At 60.5% G+C, this 13,104-nt stretch overlaps 1 protein-coding gene and 1 long non-coding RNA gene across 6 annotated transcripts; one reads left to right on the plus strand and one right to left on the minus strand.

Moving 5' to 3' along the window:
- Positions 1 to 97: 97 nt before the first annotated feature.
- On the plus strand, positions 98 to 6,687 carry LOC123829541. Of its 2 annotated transcripts, none has more exons than XR_006787616.1 (3): positions 98 to 160; positions 4,268 to 4,451; positions 4,913 to 6,687. It is a non-coding gene; the product is annotated as an uncharacterized LOC123829541 (long non-coding RNA). The 2 variants fall into 2 exon arrangements; XR_006787615.1 differs by having other exon boundaries at positions 99 to 160; positions 4,230 to 4,451.
- ANKRD13D (ankyrin repeat domain 13D) lies at positions 808 to 11,607 on the minus strand. 4 transcript variants are annotated; one of them, XM_045855362.1, is made up of 15 exons: positions 11,398 to 11,607; positions 10,724 to 10,859; positions 10,492 to 10,616; positions 9,422 to 9,467; positions 9,195 to 9,338; positions 8,783 to 8,972; positions 4,192 to 4,258; positions 3,707 to 3,788; positions 3,428 to 3,489; positions 3,195 to 3,313; positions 2,141 to 2,298; positions 1,897 to 2,013; positions 1,651 to 1,814; positions 1,465 to 1,559; positions 808 to 1,182 (listed from the first exon to the last, which is right to left on the minus strand). In XM_045855362.1, the coding sequence occupies exons 1-15, from the start codon at positions 11,485 to 11,487 to the stop codon at positions 969 to 971; spliced, it is 1,809 nt and encodes a 602-aa protein (XP_045711318.1). In that variant the 5' UTR covers positions 11,488 to 11,607; the 3' UTR covers positions 808 to 968. The 4 variants fall into 4 exon arrangements, with proteins under 4 accessions (XP_045711318.1, XP_045711317.1, XP_045711319.1 ...); XM_045855361.1 differs by having other exon boundaries at positions 3,195 to 3,325; XM_045855363.1 differs by having other exon boundaries at positions 3,195 to 3,285; positions 3,697 to 3,788.
- Positions 11,608 to 13,104: the final 1,497 nt, after the last annotated feature.

Genomic DNA, 13,104 nt, shown 5'->3' on the forward strand with positions numbered 1-13,104 from the left:
GCAACCTGCAGGGAAAAGGCCGGAAGGTTCGGTCCCTCCTCCCAGGAAACACCTCTGTCCCTGCCACTCCCAGTTAGGTCACCTGGGCTGTGCTTTGGGCCACAGCAGGTCTGTTACCCATCGGAGGTGGGGCCTAGGGAATGCCGGGCCGGGAACACAGGTAATGAGAGATCAGAATGGCTCTTAAGTTGCGGGGGGTCCCCCAACCGTAGTTCTCCATGATGGTGGGTGCCTCCACTGTCTGCACGAATCACTGGGAGACATGCAGAGCTTCAGGGGGAGTCAGCAGGGCTTTAGGACTAACCCCTGAGGCTCACGGGAATCCTCAGGGCCACCTGGGGAGGTGAGCAGGGCAGGGCTGAGCAGGTCACAGACGGAAGTGACTTGCCCTGAGCACTCCCACAGAACCCGCGGGAGTCAGAGCAGGAACCCAGTGGGCCTGTGGTGCAGGGGCCTCTGGCTGCAAGCAGAGTCTGGAAGCCCAGCCTCTCCCGCTCCTGACGGGAGCACGCGTGGGTTCTGGGGAAGCGAGACTGGGTAGCAGGAGGAATCCGGGTCTGCGGTAGGTGGGGCAGGGCGCAGGCGCACTGGCGTTCATGGAGCACCCGTTCTGTATGGGTACCCGACACGAGTCGGCTCGTTTTCCCCTCCAGGCGGCTGAGGGGGTGGGGGGTGGTCTCATTTTACAGCTGAGGAAACTGAGGCTCAGAGAAGCTTAAGGGGGTGGCAGCCAGGATTTGAACCCAGGTCCCAGGCCATGGACCTTGTCTCCCCTCGGCTTTCCCCACACTGAGCAAGCAAGCCTGCTGCTGCAGGTCTCTTTATTTCCGTCTTGATCTCCAGTGCAAGCCCACCCCCAGGGCTCCAGGCCCCCGAACTCAGTAGCAGACAGTTTATAAATAAATAAATTACAAAAGCGGGCGGGGGGACGGCCCCGACAGCCCTCCCAGGGGCTGGGCGGTCGGCGCTCAGTGCTCCGTGAGCGAGAGCCGCAGGATCCGCTGCAGGTCCTCCTCCTCCTGCTGCCCTCGCCGCTCCCGCTCCTCCTGCTCCCGCGAGGACAGTTCCAGGGCCAGGCGAAGCTGCTCCTCGAAGCTCGGTGGGGCCGGGGCTGGGGGCGTCCTGTGAGGGGAGCCCAGGCCTCCCGGCTCAGTGGACATCTGCAGGCTTTCCTGGAGGGCCCTTGCAGGCCAGATGGAACAGGGAGGAGAGACCGGTGAGCACCAGGGCTGGGACATGGCTCTAAAGGACAGGGACAAGGACAGGGTAGCTGGGACCTGGGAGACCAGAGAGAGGAGACAAGGTGGGGCCCTCTCTTCCCATCCCACACGCCGCCTTGGGTGGTGGGCGGTGGGTGACGCTGGGGGAACCAGCACCGCCCTGCTACCCGCCCCACCAGCCAAGCAGGTCCCGGAGGGAGGGCAGGGCTGAGACGTGGACCTAGCAGGTCCCAGAGGACCTCACCGCTCCAGCTGCAGCTGCTCCTCATACGCCGCCGTGGCTTGGGGAGGAGGGTGCGTGCCAGGCCGGGTGTTGGTCAGGGCTTCCCAGACGGTCACCTGCGGCAGCCAGAGGCCAGAGCTGTCGCCCCTGCCGCCCCTGCCCCCCCCCCCCGCCCATACCCAGGGCCCAGCCCTGCCTGCGGCCCACCTGCTCCGCCTCCGTGCCGGCCTCAAGCAGGCTCTGCTGGATGGCGAACTGCAGCAGGTCGTCGTCCTCGTCACGCAGGGGCTCGCTGCGCTCTGCGCCCAGCACACTGTACCCCTCAGGCACCTCGAACACGGCAGGGTCCACCTCACACGGGAACGGGCTCCCTGGGGTGGCAGAGGGGGCCACGTTCGGATCCCGGGACTCGCATGCCGGCACGCCAGGCGGCCCCTCCCTCCACAGGAGTACCTGAAGCTGCGACAGCGGAGCCGGGGGCTGGCACCCACACCGAGCTCAGGGGCTCATCACAGCCGCACAGGTTGCTGAAGGTGATGCGGGCGTTGAGCACATGGAAAAGGGGAATCTCTGTGAGGAGACAGCCACGCCTGAGCCACTGCGGCCACAGACCCACCTGTGCCCGGCCCCTGCGACCGCAGCTACCCCACTCCCCGGAGCTGCCCGAGGACCCCCTGCCTGCCCACCAGCTGCTCACCAATCTTGACCGGGAAGCCGGGTGGGAGGCGAAGGGTGATGAAGTCGCGCAGCTTGGCAAAGTGAGCGTTGCTGATGGCCATCAGGTCAATGATGGGCGTCACCTGGTCACCCAGGGACAGCGGGTGCTCCTCACTCAGCCACAGTGTCGCCTTGAATCTGCCCAGCCAACCACAGGACGTGGGTCGAGGAGCCTCGGGTGGCCTCTCTGCTACAGCCCACCCACTCCAGACACCTGCCTTTACTCTTGCCCTCCGCCTGGTCTGGGGTGCCCTCTTCTCTGCTCAGCCGCCCCCGTCCGCCTCTCCCAGGAGCTCGTGGCCTTCTGACCCTGTGACCCGAGCTGCTCCCAGGCCCTGGGCTCCGGCTGGAGCCATGATGGTCTGTGCCGGCTCTGGGTGAGGGCAAGGCTGGGCCGCCGGCTTTGGTCCGGCCTCACCCGCAGCCCCGTCCTCCTCAGCCTGCAGCTGGCTGGCGCCTCCCACTCTGCAGTACCTGTGGGCCCAACACAGCCCACGGGCCAGGATGGCTGGCGTTCGAATGCACTGGGTGGCTGAGAGAGTCACGTGAGTCCCCTGGGACGGTGCCGGGGCCATTGTAAGCTCTATGTCCCGGCTCCTCAGACCCTCATGGCGCCCTTGCGAGCAGGTGGCCAAGTGTGACTTCTCGTTTACCGGAGACGGACCACGCTCTTGAGGGCCGCACAGCCAGGAGGTGGCGGGGCTGTGGGCCTTTCCACTTTGCTCCAAGCCGGCCCCCTGCAAGTGCTCCTTACACTGCATAGAGAACCACACCTGGGCGGTGTAGCTCACCTGTTCATTCATTCACTCACTTACTCCCCAGAGGAGAGCTGCCAGTGCTCTGGGCCAAGGCCCAAGCCACAGCTAACGCAGACCCGGCTCCTGCCCCCAGGGAGCGGAGTCTGGAGGGAAGTGAGCTGAGTCAGCACGCCCCCCACTCCAGGGGGCCGTCTGTGACGGGAGCTGGTTAGCACCAGGGAGACCAGGCGGGGTCCCTCTCCTTGAGGGAAGTCCCCAGTTAGCCCCCGACCTCACCTCTGCACTTTGCTGGACATCTCGATGGGGCGGCCGATGTTCCGTGACTCCAGGCTGAAGTTGGGGTCGAAGTATTCATCCGGGGAAATGGCTGTGGGATTGGTGGGGCTGGCTGGCTGCTGCACGGGGACCTGGGTGGGCCCCAGGACCTGGCTTAGTGCCCGGGATGGCGCCTGCCCGGCCTGGCCCGGCCCTGCCCAGCGGCCCCCGGCCCGCCCCCGGCCTCGGCTCACCCCGTTGTGGGAGGAGTGCTGCTGGGCCATCCCCAGGAAGGACTGGAACGGCGTCTTCCCCCCTGAGGAGAAGGGGGGCGGCCCATCAGGGGACTCCGAGCCACTGCTCCCGGGTTGTCCCCACCCACCCTTCACCCTGGGAGCTTCCTCCTGTCAGGCGGGAGATGGGACGGGCGGGAACGGGATGACCCCCAGCTCGTCCGGATACGCTGGCCCTCCCAGCCCCGGGTGACCCACCGCAGGTGTGACTGGGCAGCAGGCAGGCGCACCTGAGTTTACCTTTGCTCCTCGACTTGTCCTGATCGGAGAGGTGCTCCGTGCGTGTGCGTGTCACCAGCTCCACGTTGGTGGCACTGTACACCTGGAGAGCAGGGGGGGCACAGGGCCGCTGGGGGCTCAGAGACTGCTCCCCACGCTCAGCCTCACCAGCACGGGGGGCCCGAGTCCCGCTGTCCCCAGGAACAGGTGAGATCTCGCTCCCCACAGTGGAGAAGGGGGCAGGCTCTGAACCCCGGGAGGTCACTAATGAGGGGAAAATGGCCCCAGTTTCATCTCGGGACCCTGGGTGGGGACCCATGCTGTAGGTGATCCCTACGTGCTCAGCAGGGGCTGGGCGCTTGGCCCCGCGGAGTCCCGGGGCCGCACGGGGCTTCCGGAGCGCACGGGCTCCCCCGTCTCTCCTCCCACACGGCGGACACGAGAAGGAGCGGAGTCCCTGGGCCTTGCCTCCCCGCTCCCCAACCCCTCGCCCCAGCCTCTCCTGCCTTGGCCTCGTAGCCGCTGACAGTTTCCATCTTCTCAGACCGCCAGCCCCAGATGCCACATTTGTTCCTGAAACAGACCAAGCAGACGCTCATGAGGATCCACCCCGCCAACCCGAGCCACAGCCTTCCCCTCCGAAGGCCCCTCCAATCAGCCTTCTCACTGTGAGACCGCGGGGATCTTGAGGATGCCCGGACTGCTGGGACAACGGAGCAGGGGCCGGGGACTGGGAAGTCCTGAGGAATCACTGTTAATTGGTCAGGTATGACAGGGGTGTTGGGGCTGGGCAGAAAGACGCCCCTATGGGTCCGAGTCACGTGCAGAAGCGCTGACTGTGGAGGCGGTACGCCATCTGGGACGTGCTTCAGGACAGGGGTGCCGGGAGCCCTGGCCGGCGTGGCTCGGTCGGCCGGGCGTCTCCTCGCAGAGCGGAAGGTCGCTGGTGTGGTTCCCGGCTGAGGCACGTACCCGGGTGGCGGGTTTGGTCCCCGGTCCGGTATGTGCAAGAGGTAACCGATCAACGTTTCCCACACCGGTGTTTCCCCCGCCCTTTCTTTCTCCCCCGCTTCCCCTTTCTCTAAAAAATAAATAAATACCATCTTTAAAACAGTCCAGAAGAAAAGGGAAAAGGTCAGGAAGGACAGATTCAGCAAGACTGGCAAAATGCTGATAAGGTGGAAATTGGGTAATGAGTGTTTCATAATATTCTCTCTTCTTTCATAGGTGCTTGACATTTTCCATAATAAAAAGTTAAAAATAAAAGGATGTCTGATTCAACGTAACAGGTAGAGGCTTCCGTGCGTCCCTCTCATTCGTGGAGAGGGTGAGCAGGCAGAAGACCAACCGGGAGACAGAGGGCCCGAACACCACCGCAGACAGAACCTAACAGGCCTCCTCAGGACACCCCACCTAACGGCGGCAGAAGGCTCGTTCTGCGCCAGCGCACACGGGGCACTCTTCGGGGGGGACCGTCTGCTGGGCCACCAAAGAAGCCCCGGTGAAATTTAAAGGAGAGAAATCGCACCACGCATGTCCTCCAGTCACGATGGGATGAAATCAGAACTCAGTGACAGAAACAGATGTTCGGGAAACTCACCAATACGCGGAAAGGAGACAACACACTCCTCAATAACCAAAGGATCGAAGAACAAACCGAAAGGGAAAATCAGAAAATACTTTGAGATGAATGGAAACGAACATGCAACATGTTAAAACGTATGGGGCATTGCTGAAGCAGTGCTTAAAGGGAAATTCATAGCTGTAAATGACGATATTAAGGAAGAAAAGAATTTCAAATCAATAATCTAACCTTCCACATGAAGGCGCTGGGAAGAGAGTACACTAAACCCACAGCAAGCAGAAGGAAGGAAATCATATAATAAATATGAGAGTGAAAATTAACAAAATACAGAACAGAAAAACAACAGAGAAAATTGATTGAACCAAAAGCTAGTTCTTTGAAAAGATCAACCAAATTGACACACCGTCAGCTGGACGGGCCAAGGAAAGAGACAGGACTCAAACTACTAAAATCAGCAACGAAGGAGGGGCCGTTCCCATGGCCATTACAGAAATAGAAAGGATTATAAAGGAATACAATGAACAATTGTACCCAAACAAATTTGACAATTTAGATGAAATGGACAAACCCTAAAGGGACAAAAAGTGGCAAAACAACCTCAAGAAGAAATAAGCTACTAGACCTGTAAAAAGTACAGAGCTTGAAGTGGTAATAAAACAACTACTCACAAAGGAAAGCCCGGGCGAGAGGGCTTCACCAGTGAGTCCCACCAAACCCCGAAGGAGAATGAATACCGATGATTCACAAACTCTTGCAAAAACCACACAAGGGCCGTAACACCGCCTGCCCCATCCTGGGAGGCGCTGCCCAGACGCCAAAGCCAGGCACGCCACCAGACAGCTACGGACCAAGTCCCGTACTAAATGAGTATAAAACACTAGCCGACCAAGCCTGGCAACACAGGGGTTCTTTCACACCCCGTGACCAAGTGGAATTCATCCGGGAGTACACGGTTGAGTCAACATCTAAAAATCAAGTGATGTCACACACAGCAATAGAATTTTTTCAAGGTACATGATAGACACAGAGAAAAGCACCTGACAAAATTCAAACCCTTTCATGATTAAATAGAAGGAAACTTCCAGAACCTAATAAAGGGCACCCCCACTTAACGGTGCAAGGCTGGATTCCTTTCCCCTACGGCCAGAAACAAGACAAGGATGTCTGCCACTTGCATTCAAAAGTTGACTGGAGATTTTAGCCAAAACAACTGGGCAGGAGAAAGAAATAAAGGAAATTCAAGCCCTGGCAGGGTAGCTCGGGCACTTAGAGCATTGTCCTGATACACCAGCGTCGTGGGTTCCAGAAGCAGCCCATGAATGCATAAATAAGTGGAAGAACAAATATGTTTCTTTCTTTCTCGAAAATCAATCAATAAATTTATTTTTAAGAAAGAATAGAGCCCTGGCTGGTGTGGCTGAGTGGACAGAGTGCCGGCCTGTGAACAGAAAGGTTGCCAGTTTGATTCCCAGTCAGGGCACAGGCCTGGGTTGTGGGCTGGGTTCCTCACGGGGGGTGGCGTGTGAGAGGCAACCACCTATCCATGTCTTCCTTTCTCCCTCCTTTCCCCTCTCTCTAAAAACAAATAGATAAAATCGATTTTATTTGTTTATTTTTAGAGAGGGAAGGGAGGGAGAAAGACAGAGAGAGAGAAACATCAATGTGAGGTTACTGGGGGCCATGGCCTGCAACCCAGGCATGTGCCCTGACTGGGAATCGAACCTGCGATGCTTTGGTTCGCAGCCCGTGCTCAATCCACTGAACAACGCCAGCCAGGGCCAAATAGATAAAATCTTTTTAAAAATTAAAAAAATAAATTGTGCTGGGACGACTGGAGAGTCACGTGCAAAAGAATGGAGTTGAACCTGTATTTCCCACCACATATAAACATTAACTCAAAATGGCTCAAACGCCTAAAAGTAGGAGCAAAGACTGTAAAACTTCCAGAAGAAAACACAGGAGAAAATCCTCATGACTCTGGTTGGATTTGGCGAAGTATCATTTGACATGAAACTAAAAGTTTACAAGCAACAAAACATAACAAGCAACGAAAGAAAAAAGTAAGTAACCTGAACTTCGTGAACATTGAAAACGTTTGTATTTCAAAGCGCACCACCAAGAAAGTGAAAAGACAACCCACAGGACGGGTGAAAACATTCGCACATCACTTGTCTGATAAGGGACTTACGTGTAGAACTTGTAAAGAACTCTTACAACTTCATAATAAAAAGATAACCCGATTTTTCAAATGGGCAAAGGGTCTGAACAGACACTTGTCCCAAGAAGACACGCAAGCGGCCAAAGTGCGCGTGAGGAGATGCTCAGCGCCAGTGGCCATGGGGAAAATGCGAATCAGACCCCAGGGAGACGCGGCTGCACACCCGCAGGGTGGTTAGAATCCCAAGTGAGTCACTGAGTGAACAGCGGGAGGACCTGGAGCGCCCAGAAGCCGCACACACGGCCGGCAGGAACAGGAAATGCTGCGTGGCCCCTGCGGTGAGCAGCCTCACAGTTCTTCAAACAATGAAACATCCAGTCACCACGTGACCCAGCAGTTCCACTCCTAGGTATACATACCCGAGAAAAATCAAAACATACGTGCATACAAAAAGCTAGACAAGTAATGTTCACAGCAGCATTTTTGCACACAGTCCAGTGGCAGAAGCAATCCTAACGTCTGTCAAAGGACGGATGGATAACAAAACGTGCCGTGTGCATACGACGTACTCAGCCACCACGAGGAACAGTCGGTGCACGCTACAACGTGGGTGCACCCTGAGGACATTATGCTGAGTGAAAGGAGTGAGTTACAAAAGACCACGTGTTACATGGTTCCATTCACAGGAAAGGCCCAGAACAGGCAAACCCAGAGAGACACCAAGCAGGTCGGTAGCTGCTGAGGGATGGGGGTGAGGGATCAGGGGAGGGGGCTGATAGGTAAAGGGTACAGGGTTTCTTTCCGAGATGAGGAGATGTCCTGAAATGTAAATCTCCTAAAATTCACGTGTCTGTGAATGTCCTAAAAACCACTCAGTTGTACACTTGAAACAGGTGAACGGGATGGGATATGAATATTTTATCTCAATAAAACTGGCTTCCCTTTTAAGCGTTTCTGCAGCCTGTGGTTGGGACTGGGGCACTCTGGCGCGGGGAGTCGGGTTCCGAGGCTGCGCACTCGGGGCTCTGGCCCAGGCACAGCTGTGCTGCCGAGGAGCGGACCCGGGCGCAAACAGCCGCCCTGAACCACAGCCTGAATCCTGTTTTTATGGGAGAACGTGAGGCCAGGAGTCAAGAAACTGGGGATACCCTGACCCAGCCTCCTCCCCAGGAAGCCAGCTTCCAGTACGGACAGGCATGCGCGAGCTCCAAGGTTGCCACAGGACGCGCGGGTGACCCGTCTCGGGGGGACACTTGTCCCTGTCTCTCATCTGGGCAGCCTCTGCAAGCGGCTTAGCCTCCCAAACCAGGAACCTCAAGGGCACTGCCCACAGTGTGGCCAGGTCTCAACTAACCTCTCGAAGGCCACGTTTCGAGTGTCCAGGTGGGTGGAGACGATAGGAGAGGTGAGGCGGCTGGCCACGTGCTCCTCGCTGGGCCGCATGGCGGCCAGCAGCGCTTCTGGCTCGTGCAGGGTGAGCCCCAGCACCTCCGTGTGCACCACCTGCCGGTCGTGGTCCACTTCCATCACCAGGGCTCCCGCCTCTGCCAGCCAGGGTTGGGGGGGGGGGAGTCAGCAGGCCCCAGGGGGTGGGTGGAGGGCCGTCAGGGTACCCTCAGCCGCTTGCTGCTGTCCAGTGGGTTCGGCCTCAGCCCCTGTGCCCCCTCCACCCCCAACCTCTGTCCAGAGGGGACAGAAAGGACAGCACTGTCTTCACGAGAGGCAGGAGGCTCTCCCAGACCTGCAGTGACCCCCCCAGAGCTCACCCTGGCCCTTGAAGATGAAGCTCCTCCGGCCGCGCTGCCAGGTCATGTGCTCGAAGCCCAGGAGGCTGGTGTCCACCCGCAGGCTCTCGCCCCGCTTCCACACGCGGTACACGTCGCTCGGGCACATCTTGGACACGAGGGGCACTGCAGAGGGCACAGAGGTCACCGGCGTTCTTTCCCAAGGGCCCCACCCCAGGCCCCTGGGGGGCCGAGCGGTCCCCACTCACCCCAGCTGGTGAACTCCCACTTCATCTCCACGTAGAAATCGGGGGCCTGGGGTGGACCAGAGCGCCGTCAGGGCCCGGGGCCCTGCCTAGTGCGGGGCCCGTGGGCCTGGGTGGCTCCTTGCCCGCAGCTCCTGCTTCTGGGAGCCCAGCCCTTCAGCAAGTCCTGAAGCACCACGTGGCCCCACAGTGCCCCCACCGAAACCAAGCTCCACCCAGGGGAGGGTGGGCCAAGTGGGGCCCTAAAGAGGTCTTTAAGTCACTAAACCACAGGTGGCAAGCACAAGGCCCGCAGGCCGAATCAGGCCCTCCACCTTGTCTTATGCCGCCCGGCACCTTGTTGCTGCTTGGCTCTTGCTTAACAGTTAAGGAGTAGTTACATTTACACGGTCCTGAAATTACAGTCGGCCCTTTGAAGGCAACCGCGAGGCTGAGGTGGCCCCCGGTGACAATGAGTTTGACGCCCCTGCACTCGGCTATAAGCACCTGGGGCCAGGCTCAACCTGGCCACTGGCCTGCTGGGGGGCCCTGGGGGAGCTCCTGCCTGCGCTGGGGTCCCAGAATCGTCTCCTGTAAAGAGGACACAAGGACCTTCTCTGGGCCTGGGGAGCAGGAGGTGACCTGTTCTCCCAGCTCCATCCCCCACCCTGGCCCTGAACCCACGTGTTTTGAGAGGGCGGACAGGCATTCATTCCAGCAGTCCAGGCCACATCCGTAGAGTCAGATGAAACCCTCCCCCCAGAAAATCTGCCATCAGTAGGAAGCCCTTGACCTCAAGCTCTGGTGAGATCTCTGGCACTAGGAGACCCTCAATGCTGGGAAGGACTTTCCTCCCCAAGGGCCCACCCTTGTCCACGTGGGCCTGGACTCCTCTCTCTCCTACCTGACCCTGGGTTGGGGTCCAAGGAGAGGACTCTGTCGACAGGGTCGGGAAAGCATGCTGCACAAGCTGGGCTCCCTCCCGACGCCAAGCGTGGCATGGGTGACCAGGGTGACCCCCATGCAGCCTGTCACAGCCCCTTGCCACAGCACTTCACCCCTCCTCCTGGCCACACCTCCGGGCCCCGCCGTACCTGGCGGAGCTTGTTGAGCAGTTCCGGAATGCCGGCCAGCCGCTGCGTGGCCCTCTGGTAGTCCCGGTACTGGAGCACAAGCTGCACCATCTCGGGGTCCCCGGTGCTGACTGCCTCCTGCAGGACTGGGGGCACCAAGCTGCTGAGCGGCGCTCTCTCGATGACCCCAGGCCTGGCAACCTCACCAACCCCACAGTCAGCCTCAGGGGAGCCCCTCTGCCCTCTGCAGTACCTGCCCAGCCCTGGCAGCTCTCTTTGCCCACGTTGGCATTATGTCGAAGGAGGACTCTCACAGACTCCAGGTTCCCCAGGGACACGGCCAGCTCCAGGGGGGTGCGCCCCCGGGGGTCCTCCTGTTCAATGTCATGCTGGGGGAGATGGGACACTCAGCACAGGGCAAGTAAGAAGAGGCAGAGATAAGAAGACCACCGGGTTGGGCAGGGAGGGGAGTCGCTATGAGAACTAAGTAAGGCAGATTGGCGATGGAAATGGCAGAGGGTAGCCGGGTTGTCCCTGCAGGGATGGGGAAGGGGCAGGTGGGAAGGGCCTGCCCACCTCTCCGCTGCTCTGCCAGTGACAGAGCTGGGGGCCCAGTGGCGGGGCCTGGTCAGGCAGAGGTGGAGCTGCGGATGTCAAGGACCAGGCTGCCCGTTCTCAGCCTGCTCAGGGGTGGTGCGGCGAGAGATCGCAGACTGGATGCGGTGTGAAGCCGGGCGAGGCCGCGCGCTGGGCGCCGAGGCCAAGGGGCTCAAGTGAGAGGGGCAGATCACCTAGGCTTCGATCAGGCCGGGAAGGGTGAGCGGGGAAGCGGCTGCGGCACGGAGCAGGGACCGGAGGCCTTCAGGATGGCGCCACGGCTTTGGTTGGGGGGCCCGGAGGACGGCCGGGGTGCCCGGCGGGCCTCACCTGGCGGCTGTGCAGCGCGGCCTCCAATTCGCGGTGCCGGTTCGCCCAGACGAGCCGGTGAAGCGGGAAGGTGGGGCCCGGGCCGGCCATGCTGGACCTTAGCGCCGCATCCCGGGCGGGCGGGCGGGCGTGGCGGGGGCGGTCCGGCCCAGCCTCGGCGGGTCTGAGCTACGCCCACCGCAGCCCCTGAACCCCGGCACCTCCGCGGCAGTGGCGGCGGCGCAGGCGGCGCAGGCGGCGCGGAGGGCGGGCCTGGAGGGCGGGACTGAGCCGGGGCGGGGCCTCGAACCGCGCGCCCCTCTCTACGCACAGCCATAGCAACCGCACCCGGGCTAGTGCGCGGGGAGAGCGGGCCGGGGGCGCTGCCCAGAAACCGGGGCAATCGCGCGCGTCCGGGGGGAGCCGGGCCCCGGTCTTCACCGGCCTCGGTGAAACTAGGGTCTGCAGGGGGCGGTCCAGAAGGCGGAGCCTGATTGCAGCTCCGTCCGCAGCCTGCAGGGGGCGTCCCAGGCCCAGCGCAGACCCCTCCTAGCGAGGAAGGAGGGGATGGAGGAGGCCCGGGGGTGGAGCGGCTGGGCAAGGGGCGGGGAATGGGACCGGGAAGTGCGCGCGCCGCGGGCGGCCGTTTGGCTGCCCCTGGGTTACCCTGTTTCTGCGACTGTCCTGCCGGTTTCCCCCTCCACCCGCTGTCTTCCTAACCCAGCCCCCGCCCGCTTCCTACCATGGGTATCGACTATGCCTGTGAGTGCGGGTGAGAGGCGGGAGGTGCTGGCTCGCCTCCTGGGCACCTTCAAGATGCCCCTAAATGATGGCCAGCTTAGCAAGAAGCACCCTCCCCAGGGACCAGAGCCCGTCTGGTGGTGGCCGCACCTCAAGACAGCCCCAGGGTGCAGGGAGACGCTCCCCCCGCCCCCGGAGTCAGGGACAGGAGTACTGGGGAGTGGGGAGAGCGGGCCTGGCTAGCTCTAGACCTCTCCTGGTGGATGACTGCCCACTGTGAAGGGCTTTCACCCACTGCGTGGATCCCTTTTTGCAGAGCTTGCCCGTTGTTGCGAGTGTCAGGAGGAAGGAGGGTTTCGAAATCAGAGCCGGCCCCTCACCCACAGCGGAACCAAGGTGCAGGCCGTGCTGGCCGAGCGCTGGCCCTGTTACCCGGGTTTCACGGTCTGTTACCAGCCAGGCGTCTGGTCCTGCCTGGTCTTGTTGGGTGATGAGGCAGCGCCAGGGCTGACCAAGGCTGACCCTCTGGTCTCAGTGTCCCTGCTGGTAAAACGATTGGCCGGTTTGATTTAGGAAGTTTGAGCTCCTCTCTGGGCTGGGAGGCTGGTGGCCATTTTCACCCTGCCCTCTCACATGGCCAGGTGGCACCTGGGGGATTGGGGTCACTTTGCCACCCCATCCTGTGGGGTTACCAGGTCACCTGGGTGACAGTGGGCAATGTCCATGGGTGTAACAGCAGCGCAGAGGCCTCCGAATGCCCAGACCTGTACAGTTAGGCCCTGCTGACTGTGGCGGCCATGGCCCTCCTCGGCCTCCACCTTTCTTACAAGGGGCTGCCCTTCCCCACCTTCCCCGCCCTCCTCGCCTTATCAGGACTTTCTCAGGCCCAGCGCCTCTGGCCTCTGCCATCGAGAACACACCTCCCTCTGATCCTCGGTTCCCCATTCCATTGTCCTCTCAACCCTCTTCCGGGGCCTCTCCTCTCCC

This window comes from Phyllostomus hastatus, unplaced genomic scaffold (genome assembly GCF_019186645.2).
Source record: "Phyllostomus hastatus isolate PE091 unplaced genomic scaffold, TTU_PhHast_1.1 phas_scaffold_11, whole genome shotgun sequence".
Taxonomy (NCBI): Eukaryota; Metazoa; Chordata; class Mammalia; order Chiroptera; family Phyllostomidae; genus Phyllostomus; species Phyllostomus hastatus.

What these genes read in the sequence shown, in the direction of transcription:
- ANKRD13D (XM_045855361.1), bottom strand. Translation starts at nt 11,487, where the DNA reads ATGGCCGGCCCGGGCCCCACCTTCCCGCTTCACCGGCTCGTCTGGGCG. An exon ending in TGCTCAACAAGCTCCGCCAG is followed by an intron (nt 9,468 to 10,491) that starts GTACGGCGGGGC and finishes GGTCCACCCCAG; the next exon opens with GCCCCCGATTTCTACGTGGA. An exon ending in GGACAAGTCGAGGAGCAAAG is followed by an intron (nt 3,490 to 3,706) that starts GTAAACTCAGGT and finishes CCTTCTCCTCAG; the next exon opens with GGGGGAAGACGCCGTTCCAG.